A 27,564-nucleotide genomic window follows, 5' to 3' on the forward strand; every position below is an offset into this window, starting at 1 on the left:
AAGACATAGAGATGTGATGCTGAAAAAGTGACTTTTAAGCTCTGAGAAAGATTTCAGCTGCATCAGATACAGAGCCATCTAGGCATTCGCCATGAACACCTACGTTCCCACACCAGGACCCCCTCCGTTGGCTTTCGGGAAAGAGAGGCCTAAGCTGTCGGCGCAGAGTTGAGTTTACTGGGGCGCGACGGGTTTCGTTAAAGGCCCCCAGGAGCCGGTGGGAGCTGTAGGGGTAACCAGGCAAGACTCTAGACGCTGTGGGCGCCGCGGCACTCAGGAGTCCCCCTGCCGGAGAGCGTGCCCCCTTTCGCCCGGCTCCTGGTTTTCTCCGGCTGCCGGCCCGCTCCCGGAAGCCGTGCAGCTGGTAACAAAGAGCCCGCCAGGCCGCCGCTGCCCGGGCTGCGGGACCCAGGAGCCGGCGCAACTGCTGGGGTTGAGCGCAAGTCGGGCCATGAGTCCAGGTTCGCGGCGGTGAGGGGCGGCGGCCGGCGGCCGAGGCGCTGGTGCGGGCCGAGAGGCGGGTGCCTCCTTACTCGCCGCCCGCGGGAGCCGGGCTGCAGGTGCCTCTCATCTCCCACACAGGAGAGCGGCTTCACGACCTTTCCCTGGAGCGGCGCCTGGCCTTCAACTGCAGGAGATCGAAGCTCGGCCCCGGCTGCCAAACCCTGGATTTCTCTGCAGGACTCGGAGAGCACCGGGTTCTTACCCGAGGTGTCCTGAAGCTTTGTGTGAAGAAGCTGAGGAAACCCGACGGTTTTTGCTTTTAATAAAAACTTTTTATAAGTGTGCATTTTTAGAGAATTTTGCAGAGTTTGAAGTACTCGCTACCTCTTCGCACCCTTTTTCTTGCTCCTGGAGTCTTTCCTCCTCAGCTGTAAACATTTCTACTATTGGAGCAGACCAGGGATGAACATTTTGTAATTGAAAGTGTAACTTAAAACCACGTCGAGACTGTAGTCAAGATGGACAAAAAGTCCTTTGAAACGGTGTTGGATGAAATTAGAAAGGTAATTTCACTTAATTTCTTAAACCAGTCTGTGAGCTACGAATTCTCTAGTTCATCCTTTTTGAGGGACGGCGGGCAGTTTTTGCAAGATACGGCTTAGGACTGCGAAATAGATGGAATTTTAACGTACAGTATGGGAGCTTGTAGCTTGATCCATTTCACTATGCAAATAGAGATTAAATTATGTGAATGGTAAACTTGACTCTCCAGTCAAGTGCGGTGTTGTGGAAATTATATCAAAAGTTCGCATACCAAGACGGCCAATCATTACAAGCTCTGTGCTTGTGGAGTGGTTTATTATTTCTGACCTGATCACCTCATCTTTCAGTGACCTAAAGACTGAAAACTGGAGTTAATACGTATAAAATTTCTCTAATGGTAGTTATTATGGCAAGTTTTTCAGATCTGAAGATAGGCAGACTATGCGTTGCCTGGACGGACAAAATTGATGTCCAAAAGGCCTTGGGTTTAAAGTCATCTTTAGGAGTGGGCTTCACTAACTTGAATTTCGAAACTTTTTCTTCCTGCTTTCCAAGTTTTTGCTTTGTTTCGGGACTGTTGTATGTAACCTACCTTCCAGAACGAGCCAGATTAGGAAAAAAAAAAAAATTGGAATGTAGCCTTTAGCCTAAAAATACCTAAAGCACAAAAGTAAGAAGTTTGCCTAATTAAAAGTGAAAGGACTTTCTATACCATTCTTATGCTAATACAGGGTATGTTGCTTAGAATTTCAGAGTGAATATCTTTCTGTTTCCGTACCTTTAAGACCCTTGACTGACTGGGAAGGATTTGTTACTTTATGCTTCAGCTTATGAAATTATTAATAAAATTGCCTGTGGGGTCCCCTCCTTGGCTCAGTCGTTTCAGCTTCAGCGTCTGTCTTCATCTCCATGTTCCTGGGATTGGGTCCCACATCCGGCTCCCTGCTCCACAGGAAGCCTGCTTCTCCCTATAAGCTTCCCCCCTGCTTGTGAGCTCTCTCACTCTTTCTTTCAAATAAAATCTTTTAAAAAACCAACTTCAAAATAATTGCATTTGTACTTGCTGTTTTTCTTCATTGTCTATAAAGCAAAATGTTTTTCTTATCCTTCATAAGATTTTTTTTCAAATTCATGTTAAATTTACACATTTGACGATGTTGAATGTTGTTTTTGAACAAAACTGCTTTTGCAAGTCCAGTTTGTGTAATTAAGATTTGTACTAAAATGTCAGCTTGCCAAATATATGTTTAAAATTTGTAACAATTTGTTCATGAGCTGATACTTAACTATTGTTTATGAGGAAGTAGACCAGTAGATTTCTACTTTTGGAAGCTATAGGATGCAATTTGCGTATGTTCTCCCTTCTTCTTGTGAGAAGATCACGTAGTAAATACTAGTGAGGGATGTAGGATATTTTCCAGAGATGAAAATCATATATGAGAGAGCAATATACATTCTTATTTAAGTCCTTATTTCTGGTCTGCAGGCAAAATACCCTTTGCTGTCTGTGCCAAATAATTAGATTCGTCACCATTGTCTTAGTGTATTAAAATGGGATTAAAATATAGACGTATATAAGTGAGAATTAGTAGTGGTTTTTTTTAAAAAATTGCTCTCAGACTTTGTAAATATCAGTTGATTTAAACCAAGTAATCACTTCCTGACGTTACATCTCAACAGTACATTCTCTAGAGCACGTTATCAGAAATGCTATTCTCTCCCCCTCACCTCCCTTTTCAGTGAAAATTAAACTATTAAACTATTGGGCAACCTGGATGTTTCTTTCAGTTAACTGGTCATGATAGTTTCTCCTAGCAAATTGAGGTATATGCCAAGTACAAATACTGTTTTGTAGTAAAAGCAAAGGGATCAGTTGGTTTTTTAATGATTAGTAGTTGCCAAATTATGATTGTTTCCATCTCTAAGCTCTGCAGACAGTTGCCAGGAAAGCATATATGATTTCAGCGGGTTCTAGATAGTGCTGGGTCAAGGCCTATGTACTTCTCTCTGAAATTCCCATTGATAGGGGCCTTGAAAGGAAAGGAACCATCATTTACTGAGCAATACGGAACATAATTTACTGAGCAATAGCAATACTATTGATATGTCTCTTCTTGACTATTTTAATCTTAAGGTGGGTAGTGAATGGTGTTCCCCTTTTGTGGGTAAAAAGATTCTCAGGGTACTTAAAATGCCTTTCAGAGGCCACACTGCTTGCACACAGATTGAATTGAAGGCCCTCTTTTGCTCCTTGGGTTCTTATATCCCCAAGGAAATATTTGTCATTCACATTTCTCTATTAGCACGTAACAGCTGCTCAGTAACTGTTGAATGAATAATGCCTGATGTAATAGTCTTCTTAAAAATGACAATTTGGTTGAAATTGGGATGTAAATTACATTTACAGGAATTCTGTTTGTTATTTGTAGTAATGTCAGATCTTGTCTATTACAGTTCTGTTCCTTTTCATTGTAGGAGTGAGTAGGGAGGCCCGGAGGTTTTCCTGCTGTCTCAGTGTATCCCTTAACAGCATGGAACCTGGAAAGGTAGAATGTCATGTCACCATAGTGACTTTAGCTGCCTCTTTGTGCTGGGGCTGAAGAAGGTCTGCCATGTTTGAGTTGCTTAGGTAGTTTTGATAATATGCATATTACTGTTTTGCTTACATATATTAATGCTGTTTTTCTGTGGTTTTTTTTTTTTTAGGCTGTTCTGACAGAGTACAAATTAAAAGCAATTGAATATGTGCATGGATATTTCTCTAGTGAACAGGTATTTCTTGTATTTGTTTAAGCAAAAGTGTTTTTTGTTTTTTTCTTTACTCTGATAATTCTGTTTAAAGTCTATTTACCTGCTAGTCAGGTTCGAATTGCTTTTACTTTGTTGCTGTATTTATTTAGAAACGTTAGAAGCTTTCAAAATGATAGGCAACTTTGCAGAATTTATAGTTTATTTTATAAACATAGCTATTTGCACTGATTTTAAAATGTGGTGTCCAAGAAAAGCATATTTATCATTCTGGGCACAATATCATAAATTTATAAACTAATGGTAAGCATACCCAAATTTGTACAGAATTTATAAATCAGTAATAACAAAATTCACTACACATTAAAAAGAAAACTAGAACAAATGGTGAATTATAGTTCTTATATGAAGTCACTACATAAAAATTTTAGCCATAAGAAAAGAAAATACAGGGTCTAATAAGTAGTTTCTGTCACTGCCAGCAGAGTAATGTTTTTAAAGTTTAGTTGAAAACTCACCCAGCTTCAGGGGGAGTTTGATAATTTAAGAAAAATATGTATGTGTGTACACATGTACACACATACATAGAGAAACCAGATTGCTGAGGAATACATAGGAAATATTTGATACAAAAATAGGACAGAAAGAGAAATGTGCATTTGGAAAAGAGTTCTGGGAGAGGGTCAGAATGTGGAGAGGATAGACAGTGGATCAGTCTGTTTTGGAGTTAGTAAATACTCCAACTTTTCATCTGTTTCTCAAGACTTTCAAAACTTGAACTTTGAATAACTTTAAGCCTGTTGAATTTCTGGTTGCTAAATCCTTAAAAACTGTTCTATGATTTGCATGTCTTGCTGCCTATTTAATGGGTGTTTTTCAGCTGTCCCATTAATTTTTTAAAAATCACCTTATGCTGTATTTAAATGTTTTGGAAAAGTTTATAACGTCTCATAGGTAACTTTTCTTTCCTTCTCTTGACTGTGTTTGTATGTGCGAAATTTTGTAGAAAACTTCCCTTAGTGGTTATTCCACTTTGCTAAAGTCACTGGAAACTTTCAAAAACTAAAAGCTACTTGCTAAGTATGACCTGCTAAGCCTACTTACTGTATTGAAGGTTTTTCTTCTATATCAGGCATATGATAGTTGGCAACTTTTTTTTGGTTGATTAAGTGGCAGGTAGCATTTACTGTAAGGAAAACCATTATTCCCGTGAAAGCGAGGAAAGTATACATAATACCCATTTGTGATTTAGGCATCACATTATAAGGAGTAAAAAGTATTTTTACTCTTCTTCATATACTACTCCAGCCTCTAGCATTAATTTTGCAGAATTATTTTTGTAGAATAATTGAAACCTTAACACATTTTCAGGAAGTTATGGTAAAAGAATTCATTAACCCAGATTTCATTACCCTCTCTTCTTTGAATCATTCCTTTTTTTTACTTTTGGAGTTCCCTTGGAATCAGTGAACAGGGTGGTGGTGACTACGCAGGGACTTCACTGCTGTGACCTTGAGGCCCTCCTCACCTCCTACTGGCTATCTAACATTATCTCCCTCTTTCATGTGAAGTTTGGTGGTAGTGATGGGAGAGCCTGGCTAACTCTGCTCTCAAAGTGACCTACTTAGTGTTTAGAAGCTGCTAGAGTAAGTCATGGTAATTCTTACATTTTTAGGGAGGAGATCTGTAGTGTAAATACAAGTACTGAGCCCCTCCGACTCCAGGGAAAGAGCAGGACATGGCGGACCTACACTAACCACACCCCTAAACACCCTTTTGTGACTGATCATGAATGTCACCCCGCTATATTTTTAAAGTTTTCCATTTGTAATATAGCTTTATATTTCTAACCTGACATTTTGTCTCCGTCTAATACTTTTTCGATCTTCCTTTTCTTTAGGTACTTTTTCCTGTCCTTTATACTTTCGTTTATTTCTCTACCAGTGCTGCCCCAGACTCTGTGATGATGGAAGTGTTCTCTTTCTGCACTGTCCATTGTGGTAGCTACCCACTTCTTACAGCTGTTGAGCACTTAAACTGTGGTTTGTGCCAGTAAGGAACTGAGTAGTATTTCAAAGTACTGAAACAAATCTTGTAGAAATATTTGCAAACGCATTTCATTAGAGCTAAAGAAATTCTTTGCTTTCAGGTGGTTGATTTACTGAGATACTTCTCCTGGGCTGAGCCTCAGTTAAAGGCAATGAAAGCATTACAGCATGTAAGTAACTTATTTTTCTTTAGAATGTAGAGTTTAAGTATTTTGAATTCTCCCCTTGTTTTCTCTAATTGACCTCAAGTTGTAATTTGTTTGCATTAGGAAAACTGACCCTAAATTTTATTAAACTTTATTATATTTTTATAGTAATCAAATAATCACTAAAAAATTAAGAGTTCCCAAACTGAATTTAAATTGTATGTATTAAATTGTACACCATAGGATCCTAATTGGCATATTGGAAGAGGAAATATTTATAGGCAAGCAAAGCATAGAATTTGAATTCTTAAATGTTTTTATGCACTTCCTTTTCTATTTTTTGGTATCTTTATCCTCTTGTATTTAGTCTTAGAACAATAGTCAAATGAGTTTATATTCTTTAGACCAGCACTATCCAAATGGACTTTTAGCAATGATAAAAATGTTTTATATCTCTTCTATCCAGTATGGTAACCACTAGCTACACTTGGCTTTTGAGCATTTAAATGTGTCTAGTCTGCCTGTGGAACTGTATTTTTAATTTTATTTAATTTTAATTTAAACAGTGCCTAGTGGCTACTGTACAGACAGCACAGCTCTAGAGCCTAAATTAACAGAGGCATTAAAGTCAAACAGTATCTGGCTAGGTAGGAAGATTTTCTTTGGATTATAAGTGATGGCTAGTTTTAAGGGAATCTACAGATCCTTAGCTTCCTAAACTAATTAATTTGCTGAAAAAAAGTGGCCGGATCTGTTAGTACTTCTCCTCTTCAGCAATTAATTTTTATCGACTCTCCAAAAAAAAAAAAAAAAAAAAAAAGGTTATCTTACCCATCCACCCATCACCTGACGGTAAAAATCTTTTCCCAAGGACCAAAGAGACCATGTCATCCCCTAAGAGGGAAGCAAAGCAGAGAGCTTCTATAAGACTGATGGGGACCTCTCCTTACTTTATCTAGACAACAAACTCACGACAAATCTCTGAGGCCTGCTTGCTTTTCCACCTGCTTTAGAATTAAAATTCAGAGGTGAGAAGGCTAGCACGGGCACAACTTACAAGTAGCCTTTGCTGACAAACTAAGTCTGATTTGGTTGTTTTCACGCTGAAGACTAACCTCTACAATTAGGTTATACAATAGACATTTTCATAAGTGAGATAAATGAATAGTTCCAAAGTTTTTACAAATATATAATAAATAATATAAATCAATTTTTGGTAAATATTTAATCTTGTGGTATAGTTTTTAGATGTCATTTTAAAAACTTGCAAAGGGGTATATAGTTTTACCAATTCTTTTGGTGCTACCTGAATGAAATTATCTGAACAGAATTGCCCTAAGTTTTAGGAATCAACTGGGTGTTGATTCTAAATGATCTTCGTGCATTGACTTTGCTTTTGAATTTCCTCCACTGTTAACATAAATCTGTAAATTGATGGAACCTTATCTTCAAAAGCACAAGTATCCTAGTCAAATTATGTAACATTGCACACCATCTTCTAGTGTCACAGTTAATATTAATATAGGACTCTTAAGAAAATTCTGCAGTAAAGAATCCTGTTTAACCCATCTTTTCCCTACCTGAGTTAACTGTAGTATCCTTTTTTAGTAACACTATTCAGCACCATGGACCTCACTTTAGGAAGTCCTGACTACAGAATACTTAGCCCTTTAACTAAGGAATGTAATTTTTCCTAACTTCTCAAGCATTATATCTCCCAAATTATAAATACCCCCTTTTTTAGAACCTTTCTGAGGAAATTACTACCTGTAAATTTTTTTTTCTATAAATAAATATGTTGAGAGATGTGAATGGAAAAAGCACATAGGGGGACTTAGATCTTCAACTGAAATAGTTAAATTGAAAAGTCTAATTCACATAGTTGTTAGGGCTTACTTTTGAATAGGTAGTTTCACCTCAAATACTTAAATATTAAGAACATTTAACTATATTTTCCTCAAAATGGCAATGTCTGGCATGAAAATTTCTCATGTTGAAAATTAAATTATTTTTTTATATTAACAGAAAATGGTGGCTGTTCACCCAGCAGAAGTGGTCAATATACTCAATTGTTTCACCTTCAGTAAAGACAAGCTAGTTGCTCTTGAGCTGTTAGCTTCGTGAGTATTTCTTTTTCTTTTTACTTTATTGGAGAGGATTTGGAAGACTTTTGAAATGTCTTTTAACTCATTAGTGTGTATTAATGTCTCAGGATTATATTAGTAAATGGGACTCCAATGAAATCTGTGAAACGGTAGACTGAATTTTTATATCTAAATATCTAGGGGCGCCTGGGCGGCTTAGTTGGTTGGGCATCCAGCTCTTGATTTCAGCTCAGGTCATGACATTAGGGTTGAGATCGAGCCGCGCCTGGAGCGCCACTCCAAGTGTAGAGCTTGCTTAAAGATTTTCTCTCTCCCTCTTCCCCTCCCCTTCTCCCTCCCCTCACTTGCACATGTTCTTTCTAAGGGAAAAATAAATAATTAAATATCTAGCGTGCTTGTTACAACGTAAAAATAATGGGGGCATACTGAGATTAAGATTTGGTTTGTCTTTATTTCAGGACTTCCATTGCCTTCCGACTCTGAGTAGTTTGAAAGGCTCATTGAGAAGGCCATAGGTTTTATAGTTAGGTTCTATTACATGTACTTATTCTTTCCGGACCTTATTTTCCTCAGTTGTAAAGTCAAGGATCTCACCTACTTAGTAGCATATGCGAACTTTAAATCCTGGAAGATCTGTGCAGACACTAAGCATAGCATTTAATAATGATCATAATGAATGTGAGCTCCACCGTGCTCTTCTGCATGATGGAAGACTCTGCAGATTGCTGTCCATTTAGAGCACTTGCATTTTTAAGTTCCTTGTGTGTTGATAGATGTCCACAAAAATACAAAATTAAAGCAGAAGGTAAAACTTCAGTTTTAGATCAACCAATATTTTTATGCATTTGGTACATGGATTTTTTTCTATTGCCGTAGATTTCCACTCATTGAGAGGGTATGTTTTCAAAAATCCCATGATTTTGTTCATAGAATTACTTCATTGCTTTTAGGTAACCAGATGAACCTCAGTTCATTTATATTTATCATTTTTATAAAAATGTGGTTTACATTCACCAATTAAAAATAAATCACTTTCCTCCATATGTCCTGGGGGGAAAGGTTACTCAGATATAGTTGTTTGGTAAAGGTTGTTGGTGTTGATATGTATGTCCAGGTTCTTAAATGAAAAGCTCAATTGCATTTCCTTGGTAGAAACATCGTTGATGCACAGAATTCTCGTCCCATCGAAGATTTATTCAGGATAAATATGTCTGAGAAGAAACGATGCAAGAGAGTACTGGAACAGGTAATTTTCTCAAGATTGCTATATAAATACAACACTGGGTTTTTCTGAATTTTGATGGAGGAAAAAAGTACCAGTCTCATTCCTGTATGAACTGTGATGAATAACCTGACGGCCCTTTAGAATGGGTCAAGATGGCATCCCTTCGGTCAGTGTAGGACAGGAGCTGGGTGAAGGAGGTTCAAGGGGATGAGGAAAGGGCTTGAGAGTGAGACGCCAGTTGGCTCCTAAGCTTTAGCTTCAGCAGGTGTTTATTCTTGGTCCCTTCGTAGCTTTGCCACGGCTCCAAGCTTTTTAATCCTTGCACCCTCTGCTAAACTCAGGGGTAGCAGAGTACTTGGCCTACTCATGAGCTTTTTTGTAGCAGAAGCAAGATCTGAGCCGCATTTCTTTAATAAATTCTCCATTAGTTTTTCTTGACTAAATTTTTTAAGGCACCATGCATTTACTGCTGTTGTTTTCTTCCTTATAAAGCGTTCTGATCGTGTCGGAAATAATGTGGTCCTGAGTATTTTCCTTCTCAGAAATAATGTAGTCCTGAGTATTCTGTGGAATAGACTCTCTGGTCAGTATAACTTAGTACAACTTTTCTGGAAGCTAAACTTGAAGAGCCTTAAAATGTTCATGCCTTTTGACCCAAAAAATTCTATTTCTAGGATTTATTCTAAGGAAAGAAAAAAGTAATCTGTATGTAAGGGTATTTACTTTGGTATTATTTATAATAACCAGAGATTGAGATAATTTTTAGGGTTGGGGGTTTAATAGGTGACTGGATTATATAGCTAATTATGTGTGTTTTGAATGAATTTATGAAACCAGTATCTCTCTATAACAAATGTGAATGAATTTATAAAACCAGTATATCCCTACAATAAAATATGTGGCATCCTACATACTTGTAAAATGATATATAGCTTCAAATCCTTATAGCATAATATATATCTATTAAAATATATGTCACAGTGTAGTGTTTTTCATCATTTAATATTTGTTAAATATGAATTCAGTATTTGTTAGTGTAAAAGCTGAGAATACAATAATAAATAAGCTAGAACATCCCTTAACATGTTTCATGATTATGTAATGCTATGTTGAATATAATTTATGTAAATAACTCTTGCTTTTTCAACAGTACAGTTCTTTGGATACCCAGTGTCCCATGGTATTTGTTTGTGTTTTTCTCCACTAAGTTCTAAACTTCTTCAGAGCAGAGTCCATGTCTCTTTCATCTGCTGCTCTCCTTTTCTTGGTGTAACGTGAGTTTGGTGTTTGTACGGTTGGACGTTATTTCTTGGTTTGAAGAAACGGGACATACTAAATAGTAAATGAACTTGTTTGCACCCAATTTGCAACATCTGCTATGGAGATATCTTTGTATAGGAGTCTGTTAGTTGTGGCTAATAGAAAACTAATTAAAAATATTATGTTACCTCTATAATAATACCATTTAAATAAAGTGATTTTACTTGTGAATTTTGGTCATGTTCACTACTATAATTGCTGATGAATGCACGAACAGATTAATGTGATACTGTTCTTAATTCGTATTTTTAACAGGGCCTCCAAATATCCAGAATACTTAACCTATGAGTAAATTTGGTTATTTATTTACTTATTTATCACCACTATCTTGTTTTTTGTTACAGGCTTTTAAGGGGGGCTGCAAAGCTCCTCATGCTATGATATCTTCTTGTGGAACCATCCCAGGAAATCCATATCCCAAAGGAAAACCTAGCCGCATAAATGGAATTTTCCCAGTAAGCATATATTTGTGGGTATGAGAAACTTGTTGTAGCTATCAAGTTTAGCATAATTATGATATTTAAAGAAAATGCTAGTTGATGGTCCTTCCACGAAGGAAAGGAATTTTATTCGGTCAGCAGCTCAATTCATGGATTCACCACTGATCAAAAGTTCATGTATTACTCCATTAAAGTATTTATGTGAAATGTACAGAAGAATAAGACAAACATAAAAAGGATGATTTTGTTTTGCTTTTCCAAGTATTTTAGAAGCACTGCTTTGCATTTAGTAAAGGAGCATTACTCAAATTCTCAATGTTCCTCAGACAGTTTTACAGTTGAGTATGTTTGAGAAATTGTTTGCAATGTTTCCTTCTTGGACAGTCACACTGCATGATAAAGGCTCTGAGAAGTCCAATAAGAAGGAAACCTGTCTTTATACCATCCAGTGTTCTTCAGATGTCTTTGTAAAATAATCTTTACAAAGAGTGCTATATTTTGATTGCAGTGTAACAAGTAACCCTGAAACTCAGTGGTTTATAACTAAAGATTATGTTATACAGTTTCTATGAATCTGGAACTTGGGAGTGGCTTACATTGGTTTTGGCTCAGGGTTTCTCACAAGACTGCAGTCTTCTGGGAGCTTGAGTAGAGCTTGAGACTATGCTCTGAAGGGGCTCAGGTACATGTCAGGCAAGTTGGTGTCAGTGGTTGGAAAGGGGTCTTCATTCCTCACCATTAGGCCCTGCCCGTAGTGCTGCTTGAATACCTCATGACATGGCAGCTGACTTCCACAGGAGCAAATGGTCCAGGGGAAGGCAAGTGCAAGCTGTGTTGTCTCTTGTGACTTAGTCTTGGAAGTCAAATGCCACCATTTCTGGAATATCCTCTTTATTATGTAGGCCAGTCCTGTTCACTCTGGAAGGGGACTTCACAAGGGCATGTAGGAGGCGAGGACATCTGGGGGCCATCTTGGAAGTTAGGTTCCCTGCTTGTATGTGCTATTTAGGCACATGCTCTTAGGACGACACATTGTGGCAGTCTGTCAGCTTATTCTGATCTGTTAACAACAGCAGTCTTGAATGAGGTTTCATCACTTAATGCTTATAGAGACCATCACTTTTTGTCATCTATTTTTAACTGTAATACAGGTACTCTTTTTGATTCTTTGACCATTATACATACTGGCACATTGGAAGTGGTCACTCCTATTCTGCAGGGGAAAAATTAAAACCTACATTATCCTGCTCTTCTGTCGTCCCCTTGTGAGTGGTATGCTTGTTTCTGAGTGTCTCTATACATGTCGTGAAGCTTCTCTGGCAGAGGAAGTTTGAGGACCTTAGCACGGTCTTATAGCCAAGGCAGGAATCCAGGTCCTTAAACTCATACCAAATTAAGTCCCTCTCTTTAGTGTAATACAATGAGGGTTTTGTTTTGTTTCTCCTTTGGTTTTTTGGTGTTTTTTTTAAGTCTCAATTATCTTTCTTTGTATTTTTTTTATTTATTTAAATAGGGAACCTCCTTGAAAAAAGATGGTGAAGAATGTACTAATGAAGGCAAAGGAATAGCTGCACGGATTCTTGGACCGTCCAAACCGGTATGTTTAGAGAATAAATGATGACACGGGCCTTAACTCCTACATGTAGTTTTCTGTCTGTTCACAGCACACGGCATCAGTTCTGCTTTTGTGTTATGAAATTCACAGTGTACTAGAAACGCAAGGAAAGTGAGTGGTCTAGGGAACTATAGCATAATTAATGAACAGTGTTCAGGGCCCTTCTGAAGTTTCTTGTTTTATTTTAAAGTAAAACCAGTCCAGTTGTTTTGTTTTGTTTTGTTTTCCCCATCCCTATTCAGCTGCTCCCTTGAAGGAAATGGAGTGTGCAGTATGCTTTGAGGTTGTGGTTTGTCCAAATTGATATTAATAGTAGTGAATCAAGAGCCCGGAGGTTGAGAGTGTTTTTAAGGGAGCGATCGTGATTGCTTAGGGTATCAACTGAACCTAAAGACAGCCCTGTAGATTGAAGGGATTGCTCCAGCTGAAGTGGGAGAGACCTTTTTACAGCTGTCTTGCATCCTGCCTGTTTGCCTGACAGGAGCTCCAGTGACAGCTGTTCATAGCATAACAGCCACAGATCCTAGCCCTTGCACAAGGCTAGTGCATCTCCCAGGCCACCATGTATGAGACCTACGGAGAACCTAGGTCCTTTACTGCCACTGGATCCCCTATGCAGGAGGGCCAGCTCCCCAGAGCAGGGTCTCTCTCTCTCTCTCTCTCTCTCTCTCGGTGTTAGAAGTATAGCAAGCTTAGCTCTGGATACCTCTGGTTCTCTAGAGACCAATTCCTGGGATGCTTTTGTTACATAGTTCTATCAACTACAAAATAAAAGATCCATGGATTTCAAAGGCAAAAAGACTAAAATACTGAATTCATAATCCCAGTTTACTTTCTACTCAAGTTGTCAAAGTGCAGAATGCTGAAGAGTATAGGACTTTGTTCTTCCAAGGAGAAAAGAGGGTAAGAATGGTAAGAGGAATCTCTGATGAATTTCGGAGGATGTTGGAAATTCTTGGGTAGCCAAGGTTCCTAAACCTAGTGGATTTCTTGTGTTACAGAGGAAGAGATAAACATTCTTGGATTAAGTTCGGCTCGGTCAGAGGAATTTGCTGTTTAGGATAAGGTCTGACCCTTCAATGGAGATGATTTAATCCTGAAAAAAAAATAAATAAATAAACCCATCCACAGCAGTCTTTGGCAGGCTCTGCCTTTGAAATTTATAAGAACTACATTTGGCAAAGCAAAGAAATTTCCGTCACTTGTGCTGTGTATTAGGCCAGTAGCATTTCATATGCTGGAGCTTTATTAGTCTCTTACAACTAAATATTTGAAAGACAATTGTATTTTGTTTGCAGGAAGCCCGCTGATTTAGTTTTCTTCTAACCGCTCTACTTGCCCCTCATCTAGCCTCCTTCAACGTACAATCCACATAAGCCTGTTCCTTATCCAATACCTCCATGCCGGCCGCACGCAACCATTGCACCAAGTAAGCAGTTCCATTTGTGCTTTACTTTGTTTCTTTTTGCCTTTTATTAAGTGAAGGTTAATGTTGGTATATCTACTTGGGAAAATTGGAACATTTGTGAAATATGCTATGCTGAATTTAATTCTGTCCATGGTGGGCTACACAGATTCTTGGTCTACAGCAGTGCAGCAGACAGAGTTCAGGACATTTGCCTTTTGTTAAGTTCATTATAGATTCTTTTTAATCATTATTATGGATTTTCACTTTGGTAAATCATCATGAATCCCTTTTCAGTAGTTGTGTTCGGAGGTATCCTCAGTACATCTGACTTTAAAAAGGTCAACTGTATGTGCTTGACAGAAAAGTCAGGTAATTGAAGTATGGCAGGATCTTCCTGCCCGGCCATTCAGCGAGCTTATGTCTGGCATGAGCAGCAGTGGAAAGTCAGAATCTCCAGCTGTCTCGTTTGATCTCAGCATTGTCCTTACCCCAGACCCAAACCTCTGTGTGAAATGCAACTCACATTATAAGAGCAGTTTTAAAAATTAGATATGCTTTGACCTCTTGGCCACAGAACGATACTAAATTTTTTTTTACTATGATTTCATTTTAGGTGCTTATAACAATGCAGGTCTCGTCCCGTTAGCCAACGTCATAGCTCCGGGTGTACCCCCTCCACCTCCATATACTCCTAATCCAGTAGGAACAGGTAAAATCATGTTGTTATGGGGTGCTAAATACACACTTAAACACAGACTATACGTGGAGGGGCCAGTTGTTTGACATGGTGTGTGCTGGCGGGGGAAGGAGCTCACAAGCGTGATAATGGATTTGAGTGGGATATACAGGCTCCACTGGAACGGCCTTGGCGCACCTGTGTGAACATGAGCAGGCTGTAGACAAAAGAACCATTTCTCATGAGCTAGAAACTCTGGCAGGCTATGGAAGAGTATGGCTGACTTGATGAGTATTACCATTAGGGGGCATTACTCCTGTGGGGAGGAAAGGCCTGTAAGAAGGTGCTCAAAGGGGCTTACCCTTTCCCCTGCACTTTTCAGTTCAGCATTTTCCTTTGAGTCTATTGGGAACATGGGATTAGCTTACATTTTCATTTGTGTGTCTTACAAAAATTTAATTTTTATTTCAGTTAGGTATTGTTTGTTTGACCCTTCTGAGTTTAAGTTTTCCCTAGGAAACCCTTCCCCACCCATCCTGGCAGGACGAAAATGTCATCTGTATCCTCTAATTACTTTTATAGGATTTCTTTTCTAATGTGTAACTTTTATCTATTTCCAGATATGTGCAGGGTAAGGATAGAACTTAATTTTTTTTTTCTGCCCTTCCCACAGACTCGGAGTTACTTGATAGCATTATTCACAAATTCTTTTTTACTAGCCAGAGTGGTTCTGTTGTTTGCAGCTGGGTACTCCGATGAGCACTGCTAAACAGTTTGCCCCAAAATTATCGTTTTATTTCTTGACCCTTGTTTATGGTATCTTTAGCCCTTAGAGTTTTACATTTTTCATAGAGAAAGAGAAGCTATGAAAGAAAAGCTGGAACTATTTTGTCTTGTTTCAGGTATTAGCCCTTAACCCTAGGGAGTCCTGGTGACTTGGGTCTTAAAAGACCTTACTGCGTCTGGAATTTATTTTCATACAGGGTGAAATAGAGGTTCATCCTCATTTTTTTCCAGATGGTAGCCTGTCATGCCAGCACCACTTATTAACTCATCTACTTTTCCCACTGATCTGAAAGGCCGCATTTAAGTTTTCATATATACACATGGTTATAATTCTGGGTTCTTTATTCTATGCAGTCTACTTATTTCATGTTATGATGATATATTGATTTGACTAGCAGATTTATTCTATGTTCTGATACCTAGTAAGGTTAGCTTTTTCCTCTTACTATGGTTTTTATTTTTCTTACTATATTTGGAGAATTTTTTTTTTCTATCTGAACTTCAAGATTATTTTATGTAGTTAAAACAGTTGAATTTATGTGTGCATGTATATAACATACAAAATATATACATGTTATATAATTATATAACATTATTACTCTAATATTTTATAATTATAACAACATATAATAATTTTATGTAGTTACGTATATTAATTTGGGGAGATGTGATGTTCTTATGATACTAAGTCTTAACTCTTCAGTCCTACGTCTGCTTTATATTATGTCAGGCGGTAGTGTTTTTCCTCCAGGGCTTGTTTTATCTCTTTTAAGAAGATTTTATAGTTTTCTTTATGTAGGTTCTTTGCCTTCGGATTGTCTCTAAGACTTTAGAGGTATTTTTCATCAAAATTATAAATGGAACATTTCATTTCTAGGTGCTCGTTCCTAGGTAGTTATTCTACTTTCTTTTTCTTGAAAGTCTCAAGTTTTCTAAGTATAAAAAAAGTCAGCTGAATTATACTTTATTTCTTTTTTGCCTGGCCTTATTGGGTATTAATATTGTCCTAACCTTTTTGTAAGTATATTGCTTTTATCTTTACTTTCAGTTTTTATTTTAGAGTTTTATTTATTTGGTAGGTTAGTTGGATTTATAGATAATATATAGCTGGATTTTGAGTTTTAAATGGGATGGGGAGTACTGGGGGAGAGACTTAATAGGAATTTTGAGTCATCATAAAAATTGCATATTTGTTCTTAGTGCTTCCGTTTTATTTTTGTATTCATCACTATTCTCTCATCCCAGTTTTTCATTTCCCTTACTTTTATTTGTATTAGTCAAATCGCTATTTTATTTTTAACAACTCTTCTCTCCTTGTCCCATCCCAACTTAGAAATGTTATCTTTAATATTGCTAAGGATTGCCTTCATATTCTTTTTTTTTTTAAACCATCATATTCTTAATGGTTGTTGTTACACAAAAACTAAAAAGTACTGCTCTGTCCTCCAGTGACTTCCATTCTCACTCATCTTTTTGTCGATTTGTGTGTTTTGTTGGAATACCATTCATGTTTTATTCTGTGCCTTTCAACTTCCAGCTTCTTACATTTTCCTCTGTTCTTTGATACCCTGTTCTGATATGCTCATTCTCCTTTTCTTTGAGAAAAAAATTTCTATAAGTAGTTTTTTAGACGAGCACATATGCAGAGTTATAGATGAGAAACCCAATTCCACTTAATTTTCTTTTATTAGAACCTTGGTCTCTTCCTATAAGCTTACAAAGAAAATATCTCTCTAGAATTTAGAAATGTCTTTAATCCTGGAGTTTGGCTATTTTACCAGGATGTCCAGTTGTGGATATTAGCATTAATCTTTCACGAAACTCTGTAAGCCCTTTGGATATGAAAACTTAAGTCTTTAAAGCTCAGGAAAATTTTTTTATTATTCCCTCAGTTATTGCTTTTTATGTGGTCTTTTTTCTACTTCTTGTACTCCTATTTTGCTCTACATTTGCCTTCTAAGTCTCTTACCTATGCATTTTTGCCATTTTCATTGTGATTTTGTTGTTTCTTATTTCTAGCTAAGTAACTTAGCTTTCTTAATGTTACCACTAATCTTTACCATTCTTTGCATTTATTAATTTGGAGTCAGGTTTTTATATCTAAAGTCTTCATCTTCTTTGCTTGTATTTTCTTGTGTGTTATGTGTTTATATGTTATTAATTTGCATTACAGGTTTTGAAACTTTTTTTTTCATTGAATCTTTGTTGATAGACAACATATGTTCTTCTTGTTTATTTGCACCAAGTTCCTTAGACAAGCTATGATCTCTCGCTATGTCAGGGCTTCTAGGTTCTTTCTGTACCTTATACCTACCCTTGTTGGTTTCTTGGGCAGTTACTGTCAAGCCATGAGAGGTAATTTTTTTCCCATTGTATCTTTGCCTAATGGTCTAGTTAGGTGCCTTCTGTGGAGGGTGGGGAGGAGTGTGCTTTTGGTGTCAGTGTCACAAACTTCAAATCAGACTCACCTGGGGTGGTTCTCAGCAGCTCCTAGCATAGGGTCTTTTCCAGAAACAACTGCGACAGGAAGGCTGGGCCCCTTTCTTTTTGCTTGGTTCATTGCGTGGACTGCGAAGTGGGTCCTGTAGGTGGTAGTGGGTTCTCCACTCAGCATCTGCCTCCCACCTTCAAGTCTCCCTGCTGTTGAAGTGACTGTCAGGTTAGCCAGTAATGGTGATCCTCTGCATTCCAGCTATAGACTATACTTCGTCCTAGGCGGCACACTCAGGCTGTCCTTTCCAGAAACTGTTTCTAAATATATCTGTAAAATAACAATGCTCATTTAAAACCTAGTAAGTTGTGGCTTAGTTGATTGAGCTTCCACCTCTGGGTTTTGGCTCAGGTCATAATCTCATGGCTCATGAGATTGAACCCCATGTAGGGCTAGTGTCTGTCTTCTTTTTCCTCCTTTTCCTCTGCCTCTTCCCCCTCATTGCATGCTTTCTCTCTAAAATAAATAAAACCTTTTAAAAGTAAAATTAAAAATAAATAATAATAAATAAAATAATAAATAAATAAATAAAATTAAACCTGATAAGTTAAAGAAAAGGCAGGGTGGGGATCAGTTGCTCATAATGCTGTAATCTTTGTATAGTTACTACTTTTATTTCCTTCCTCTTTCCATAAGCATACACTGTATTTTTCCTGACATAGCATGCATATGTATCCTGAGTTTTTTTTTTTATGCCAATCTTTTGATTATTATGGTGGTGATTAATTTGAATAAAACTTGAAATCAAACTTTTATTTATTTTCATATAGAAAATGAAGACCTTTCCAATCAGTCAAAATCTACACAGAATCAAAGTAAGTATCAGCTTTGCTCCAGATATAGCTGAAGTACCCTGGTTGTCTGCTCTGTTATTCACTGAGAACAGTCTGAATTGAATGTATTTGGAATCTATGCTTTGAAGAAAGTTCCTAAAGAATTTAATCAATACTTGCTAGAAGTGACTTGATAATGGTACATTATATACACACAGCATGAAATGCACATATTAACTGGATTTAAAATTAATGATATGCCTTTGTGTCTTGTATGAAAAACTTGCAATATAATCTGAGTGGTCTGTGGCATTACAGCCACTTTCACTTTACATTATGTGATATTATCAGCCTCATCTCTTTTTTAATATAAACATATTAAATCCTTTTTCCTAAATGCTATTTCAAATACTAGATTTAGATTTAATTATTTTCATAAGTGTTGGGGGTAGCATAGCTTAATGTAGGAAAAAAAAATACAAAGGGTGTCAAAGCAAAAGTAAAATTGAAAAAGGAAGATGAGAGGCACCTGACTCTTGATTTCAGCTCCGGGCTTGATATTAGGATCTTGTGTTCAAGCCCCATGCTGGGCTCCATTCTGGGCGTGGAGCCTACTTTATTTTCTTTTGTTTATTTTATTTATTTATTTATTTATTTTTGGCATAAAAGAATTGAAAGTATTTATTAGGACAGAGAAACAAAATTTCCCATAGTTACTATCATTGGAATTATAAAATAAATTAATATATACTTTAATAGCATAATAACTGATTTTTCATTAAGGTCTTCACATTCAGTAGCACATTTAACAAACTTTGGAAAGACAGTGTCACAAAATTGTTTTTAAGCACTACACATTAATGTGTGTGCTTTCAGGTTAATGTGTAACCTGAAACTAACATAACACTGCATCAGCTATATTCAAAACAGACAAAAGAAAACACCGACATGTGAGATTATCATTAACATTGTATATAAGGACAAAGACAGCAAAATTCTTTAACCACATCATCATACTAGTGTCATACATGTTATCAAATTTTATTTTGGAAGTCAGCTCACTTCAATATCAGATTCTGTTTTACTGCACAATGTCTAGTTTGGCAATTTTGAACTTTGTTGTAAAACTGAATAAAAGCAAAAATCCTTAGGAAAAATGTGCTTTTCCTTTTTCAAGAAAAATGAAGTTGAGTCTAAGCAGGTGACAGTGTTCTCTTCAAATCTACTCTAACAGAGGAACCTGTCAAAACACTCCTTTAAAAAAACCTACTTTAAAAACAAAAAAGAAAGAAAAAAAGGAAGATGAGAGGTGGTGTCCGTAATGCCTGCAGATGGCAGCAGTACTGCAACATTTTATTTTTCTTCTAGTTGAGGCTCTCTGTGGTCCAGCTTTTGGATAGGAGACAAACCTGAGATCAGTTCTTGTGTAGCAAAGTAGCACATCATTAGAGTGCTCGGTTAGGAGTCTCAGTGGGAATTCTATTCCCTGAGCAGGGTGCCTGAACAGTGCTTTTTTGCTGGTGGTTTCTAAAGGAGGCAATATAATGGGCTGGAAAGAAAACTGAAATGGCAGGACATCATTTTGTGACCATGTAATTTAACTTCCATGAAAAGGAGGTTGAGGAAGCTTGAGCCTTTATGCTCAGCTTCGTTAATCTGTTTCTGAAGGGAGTAACAGGTTAAGTGCCCTGAGAACCATCGTTAGGAATAGCATACTTTGTTTTCCTATGCTGTGTTATGTTAGCATGATTAAGATTTTATTTTCCTTTTGAACCATGTCAAGAAACAAAAAGATAAACTAGTACACTGGTTAAGGATATGGGTCCATCAGAACAGGGTTCAAATTTTGGTTCTATTACTTAATAATTGCATGACCTTTGTAAAAATCATTATTGTGGTAAGATCTTAATGAGATCCACCCTCTTAAATTTTTAAGTACACAATATAGAATTGTTAACCATAGATACAGTGTCATACAGCAGATCTCTGGAACTTACTTACCTTTCGTAACTGAAACTTGATTCCCTTTGAACATCACCGAGTAGTTGCATGATCTTCTAACAACTTGCTTTAACCACACCGAGGCACACTGCCCATCTATAAAACGGCGTTGTTTGTACCTATCTCAGGGTTGTGTGGGGACAAATGAAATGATAGGCATAAAGTACTCAGTGCAGCATCTGACAGATGTTTTACAGTTAACAACCAAATTACATGACAGGAAAGTCGTAGTTATCATGGTATGTTTTGGGGTTTCTTCAATTTGTTGTTTTGTTGCATTTTAACTGCAGGCACTGTGTATGGTTAACAGTGTATGGCTTTTGCTTTATTATATAAGATCTTCAACAGAGACTGCTTATAAAGAATGCTTTGGGACAGTTTGGTCTGACCTTGTGATTTGTCATTCTACTGCATGGTCTTCAGTGTGTAGTTACATAAGATAGTGACTTCTCAACTATTTCCCAACCACTGTTGACCTAAATAAAATTTTAGTACATTATTTACAAACACAAAACTAGGTATATAGTCCTTGTGTTTCTATTTTTTGTTAAACAAATGCAAACAAAAGTACAAATCCACTTTCATATGTCCTCTAAATTTAAAATCTATAGTCTTATTTTCTTGAAACCAAATTATTGCTAATGACATGAATATTATCAGACTTTAGGTCCTTTGGGTTTGAAGTTCATGTATTTCTATATTACTGTTTGTCAGTTCTGCCATCTTTTTTTTCAAAACTACCATAAAATTTGTTCAGTCCAGTGTGGCACCTTTTGGGCATCTCTTAGTCCAAATGGATTATGTATATTGCTGTTTTCTTCCATTTTATTCCTGTGGTCCCTTCCCCACCATGATTAACATTGTACATTACTTCATTGATTGTGTCAGCTTTCTTATGCAAAAGTCTTTATTATGCATAAGTTTAGAAACTTAAGTCTTAGCTCATGAAAATAATTTTCAGTTGACTATCACTGGGAAGGGAATATTCTCTGTTTACAAGTGAAACGCACTGTGATATGAGTATGGCAGCAGGTGACCGTTGTCATTATGACTTTAGCTACCTCAGTCATGCTTTCCATTTGACATCGACAAGGCTAACACTGTTCTTAAATTGATTCAGAGAGGAAACACAAATCATTCCCCCAAATACTTACAGTATTTGGTAATTACAGTAATTATTTATAGGGCTTATGAGAATAAAAATATTATAGCAAACTCTAGTGGAATTCTTGAGAGTAGGTTTTTGCATGGGTTTGGTAACGATAGTTAAGGTCATGGTGATAATATATCAAGTGTGGCAAACACTAAATACACAGGTGCCATGCACAGTGCTAGGTGCTGAGGCTCTAAAGAGGATTAGATATGGCTTTTGCCCCTAAGGGAGCTCCTCCGACAAGGCAAATAGCCTTAAAGGTTGAGATCGTATAGACGAGGTAGTATGGGGAAAATGCTTGGGGAAGAAAGCTATATAAATTATAAACTGGAATATCAAGTTCAACTTATAAGAGTGGCCAGTGCAGAAGTTGGCATGAATCCTGGGATGCCTGCTGAGACCTAAAGGGAAAGTGATGTCCTGGAAGCTCTTCAGAGGGGGAAATGACTTGTTTTATTACTCTGGAGAAGTGGTTTGAGAGAGTGAAATCTAAAGTCAGTACACCAGTGCTAATCACAATTAAATTTTTAATTTTTAAAAATTGGCAAAATACGAAAGGAAAGTTTATTTGCGAACTTTTCAAGACTTCCTCACTGTGCATAGGAGTGCTCTTCTGGCAGTCTAGAAGACAGCTGGCTTTACCTGAGACTATATAGGGAAAATCTAGATCATGGAATCTAGCAAGGTGGCCACTGCAGTAGCCTACCATACCTGTTGCTGATTTTCTTCATGTTTGTCAAATGTTACAAGAATGTTGACGTATTTCTTTTGGGTTAGAATGTAATATTTCAGCATGGTGATATTCTTGCCTCTTTCTGCTCCCCACCCCCTATAGCGTTTTCTACCCCAGCAAGTCAGCTCTTCTCTCCTCATGGTTCCAATCCTTCAACACCTGCTGCGACTCCCGTCCCTACAGCGTCCCCAGTGAAGGCAGTAAACCATCCATCAGCATCAGTAACTGCCACCGTGTCCGGACTGAACATGGCGAATACCGTCCTTCCCGTGTTCCCAGGGCAGGTCTCCTCGGCCATTCATACGCCTCAGCCATCAACGCCAAATCCAACGGTTATCAGAACCCCTTCCCTGACTGCGGCACCTGTTACCTCTGTCCACAGTACAACATCAGCTCCTGTCCCGTCGGTTTTTTCTGGCCTGGTGCCCCTGCCAGGTCCTTCCGCTCCTCCTGTCCCAGCCCCTCAGGCTACGTCCACACCTCGGGCCACTCCTGCTTCCAATGAAACATTTGCTTCGACTTCTGCCGCTTTCACTGGCCTCCCTTTTCCTGCCACCTCTACTGCTGCTTCTACCAACAATGCCAGTTCTGCTTCACTGTCGTCAGTGTTTGCAGGTCTGCCCTTGCCCTTAACGCCGACATCCCAAGGGGTGTCCAACCCTGCTCCCTCTGTCATTGCCGGGGGCTCTGCTCCCAGTGTGGCCTGTCCGCTTGGTGTAAATAATCCCCTTCTGTCTGCTTTGAAAGGCTTTCTGACGTCGAATGATACCAACTTAATCAACTCCTCCGCTCTGTCCTCTGCTGTTACAAGCGGACTGGCTTCCCTGTCCTCTCTCACTAACCAGAACTCCGATTCACCGGCTTCAGGCTCCAAGTGCTATGCCCCCTCGGCCGTTCCCGCCCTGCCGAGGTCCTCCACGCCCGGGCTGGCCATGTTCCCCAGCCTGCCCTCGACCGCGGCCAACTCCGCTCCCACCCCGTCGACTTTGCCCGCACCCTCTCCGCTGGTGACGCCCACGTCGTGCTCGGCTTCGGCGCCGGCCAGCTGTGGCTCCTCCGCGGCGCTCTTGCAGGGCCCCCACGCGAGTAACTCAGAGCTGCACGCGGCGTCTGCCCCAGCTGTCACAACCCTGCCGGTCATGATCAAAACGGAGCCCACCAGCCCCACCCCCTCGGCCTTCAAAGGCCCCGCCCACTCTGGGAACCCCGCCCCCGGCACCCTAGGTCTGTCAGGGACGCTGGGCCGCGCCTACACGTCAGCATCGGTGCCCATCAGTTTGTCCACCTGCCTTAATCCTGCGCTGTCGGGCCTCTCCGGCTTGACGACCCCCTTGAACGTGTCCAACCCCCTGTCCATCTCCCTGCCGCCGCACGCTTCCTCCGCTCCCATCACGCCGGTGTTCACTGCGCTCCCTCCGTTTACTTCTCTGACCAACAATTTCCCTTTAACGGGCAACCCGCCTCTCAACCCGTCCGTGTCGGTGTCTCTCCCAGGCTCCTTGATAGCCACCTCGTCCGCCGCTGTCACGTCCGCACCCGGCCCTCCGCCGAGTTCCAGCGCGGCCGTTCTCTCAGGGCTCTCCGCCTCGGCGCCGGTGTCGGCGGCGCCTTTCCCCCTCAACCTGTCCACCGGCGTCCCCTCCCTCTTCTCCGTCACGCAGGGACCCCTGCCGTCTTCCAACCCCTCCTACCCCGGCTTTTCTGTCTCCAACACCCCCAGCGTCGCCCCCGCCCTGCCCTCGTTCCCGGGGCTGCAGGCGCCGTCCACGGTGGCGGCCGTCACACCGCTGCCCGTCGCGGCCACCACCCCGTCGCCGGCTCCCGTGCTCCCGGGATTCGCTTCGGCTTTCAGCTCCAATTTCAACTCTGCTCTCGTTGCGCAAGCCGGGTATGTGGATGCTTTGGGGAGAGGGTATGGGCTGTGGTCGTTTTGATCTACCCTGTAGTTCGTAGTCTTATTTTTAAGTCGTTTGAATGAGCCTAATCTGATTGTCGGGCGGTGCTAATTTGCAGTTTTTCTGGGCTGAAACTTAAACACTCAAAAAACACATACAGCTCTTTAGCCATGTTAAGTATATATAATGTTAATATCTGCTTAGATTATGTCAGTATTCAGTAATTTATCTTTGTATAGAACAGCAGAAAGTATTACAGGCACAACAGACTTACTAAATGCAGAGCAGTATACTTCGGAATAGAAAGTAAATTTTGCTTCAGTGAGTGGCTGACTTTTATGGTTCCTTCCAGCCAGGGAGTTTAAAGTTTGTTTTACATCTCAAGATAGTTTTTGACAAATACAGAAGCAATAGGTTTTGTCTTATCTGCGTTTTGACCTGTTCTGTCTGTTGTTTTAGCTTATCCTCTGGACTTCAAGCTGCAGGCAGTTCTGTGTTTCCTGGTCTTCTGTCCCTCCCAGGTATCCCAGGGTTCTCCCAGAACCCTTCACAGTCCTCCTTGCAAGAATTACAGCATAATGCCGCTGCACAGTCGGCCTTGTTACAGCAGGTAAGTGAGAACGGTAGGGCAGAAAGTAAATGGTAGCATGTGTGCATAGCTTCTTTCCTGATAACCCTTTAATGCCAATGATGATATCCCAACATTGGCAAAAATTCTTAGAAGAATGTCTGGAGATGTTATGATTGATCTTCCCAAATCTGCAAATTATTGTTATCTTCAGAAGGGAAACAGAGGTAATGGAATATATTTGTCTATATGAATTGTTTTTCCTACTTAATAGACTTTCAAATCTTAGTTTGAAGATTTTACAAATAGAATCTTTATATGAGACATTTATATTTGAGCTTTTTTAAAAATAATTTAAGCTAAAATAATGGACATTAAAACATGTTTTCTCTAGAAAACTTATTAATCTTTTTTAAAGAATAATTAAGTATTTTAATGGCATTTCTCTTGATCTCCACCATCTGAAGAATTTTAAATGTTCCTTAAAAATTTCAGGAGGGGCGCCTGGGTGGCTCAGTAGGTTAAAGCCTTTGGCTCAGGTCATGATCCCTTGGTCCTGGGATCGAGCCCCACGTCGGGCTCTCTGCTCCGAAGGGAGCCTGCTTCCTCCTCTCTCTCTGCCTGCCTCTCTGCCTACTTGTGATCTGTCTGTAAAATAAATAAATAAAATCTTAAAAAAAAATTTTTTTTTCAGGAGACTAAGAGGAGTTATCTTGCCCCAATGTTCTCTCTTTCTTTCCTACTCTGAATATCTGTAATGTGATATAGGCAAAAGCAGGTACCAACTCGATTAAATTTGGTACTCCGCTAACCTGCATGTTCTTCTTTTTATCAGGTGCACTCAGCTTCGGCTCTGGAAAGCTATTCAGCTCAGCCAGATGGGTTTCCTAGTTATCCTTCAACACCAGGAACACCGTTTTCTTTGCAACCAGGCTTGTCCCAAAGTGGGTGGCAGTGAATAAATTTTAATTTGTATTCTCCTTTGGAGCAACATCAGAAATGCCTAAGGACTGCAGTGAACAATCTGACTAATGTCAAGTTGGCGAAAAGTCAGAGAATGAGAATAAGGATAATCCTGGGGAAATTAGGATAAGAGTTTAAAACATGACGATTGCATTTTTTTAGTGGTTTTAAGTATGAACACTCCCCTATGTAAATAACTGATAATGAATTGTACGGAGGATAGTATTAAAAAGGTGTTTGGGGACTTTTCACCTCCCACCCTATGAAATTTTGAGTCATGTATGTGATCTGTGTAGGAAGAATACTAAAGAGGAGGTTGAACTCTTTATAGCCGAATACAGCCTTAAATCTGCTTGTATAGCATCCACTGACAGAAGTAATAGTCGTGCCTCAGACTTCTGGGTTGCATTTGGCCCTAGGGGCATGACTGCCCTTGGTATGCACGAGTGGTTCCTGTTAGCATCTTTGGAACTCAATAGTCCATATGTATCCACAGAAGGGAACTTGAGACCCACGGTTATTTCTAATTTCTCACATTTATGCTCATACATATACTGCTGAATTTAACTTAATATATTTCAGGTAAGTGAAAATGGTGCTTAATATATAATCTTTAGAATGACTTTCAGGTGTTTTCGACTAAAAATATACCCAGAACTACTTTCTTACAGAAATGCAAGTAAGGCTTGTGATAATTTGCCTTCAAAACTCCTTTCTTAATCTCAGCAGTATCCAAATGAGTGAGGAACATTTGACTGACCCTTGGGCCACCTCTATTACTCATTCTACTCTGGAAGCTCTTGGTGAATGTTTACAATCATGGGATGTAGTATTTCTATTTGTACTTAAAGTCCAACGCTTCTCTGAAAGAATGACGTGACAACAAATAGAGAAGACTCACTCCGTTAGTAACCATGCAGTGTGTACTCTATTTAAGGATCTGTGGTAATATATAACATGATTGAATGTCATTAATTAAGTCTAAGAACTGCCACATTCGGGGGAATGGGGAGTAGGGAGAATGACTTTCAATCCTGTGATTAAAAGTGTAAGCTATAGAATCTACTGTAGTACATTTCAGCATCTAGAAGTTTTACTTTTATAAAGATGGTGTCTGGAAGATGTTGCTAATGTATTTTCCTTCAACACGGGGAACAAACTTTTTAAGTATATTAATAAATATTCCTGTATGGTTAGTTTTTAACAGTTTTTTAAAATAAACTTTATGGATATGACAAATATCTTGTGTTTTATTAAGTGCTTCCATAGGCTTTTTAATTTTTCACATATGCTAATACATAGAACGTTTTTGTCCAAATTCAGTCAAAACTCAGTTGATCATTCCTTTACATAATATCTTATGTGAAAGTTATAGCCAACACTTGAAACAGATGATTGATGCCTTTAATTAACTGCAAACACAGAATGTAACTGCATAGTTAATCAGATGCCAGTTGCTGAAAGTTGTCATTTATTCAAAGTC

The 27,564-nt window shown here is 38.9% G+C and overlaps 1 protein-coding gene across 1 annotated transcript; it reads left to right on the forward strand.

Moving 5' to 3' along the window:
• Window positions 1–139: 139 nt before the first annotated feature.
• PROSER1 (proline and serine rich 1) lies at window positions 140–27,320 on the forward strand. Its single transcript, XM_059144267.1, has 14 exons — window positions 140–461; window positions 583–1,007; window positions 3,694–3,759; window positions 5,885–5,953; window positions 7,955–8,049; window positions 9,187–9,280; window positions 10,924–11,034; window positions 12,533–12,616; window positions 13,985–14,063; window positions 14,656–14,751; window positions 18,766–18,810; window positions 22,758–24,543; window positions 25,010–25,160; window positions 25,954–27,320. Exons 2-14 carry the CDS (start codon window positions 963–965, stop codon window positions 26,074–26,076), a joined length of 2,844 nt encoding a protein of 947 aa, XP_059000250.1. The 5' UTR covers window positions 140–461; window positions 583–962; the 3' UTR covers window positions 26,077–27,320.
• Window positions 27,321–27,564: the final 244 nt, after the last annotated feature.

The sequence above is a fragment of the Mustela lutreola genome, chromosome 13, assembly GCF_030435805.1.
Source record: "Mustela lutreola isolate mMusLut2 chromosome 13, mMusLut2.pri, whole genome shotgun sequence".
Classification (NCBI taxonomy): domain Eukaryota; kingdom Metazoa; phylum Chordata; class Mammalia; order Carnivora; family Mustelidae; genus Mustela; species Mustela lutreola.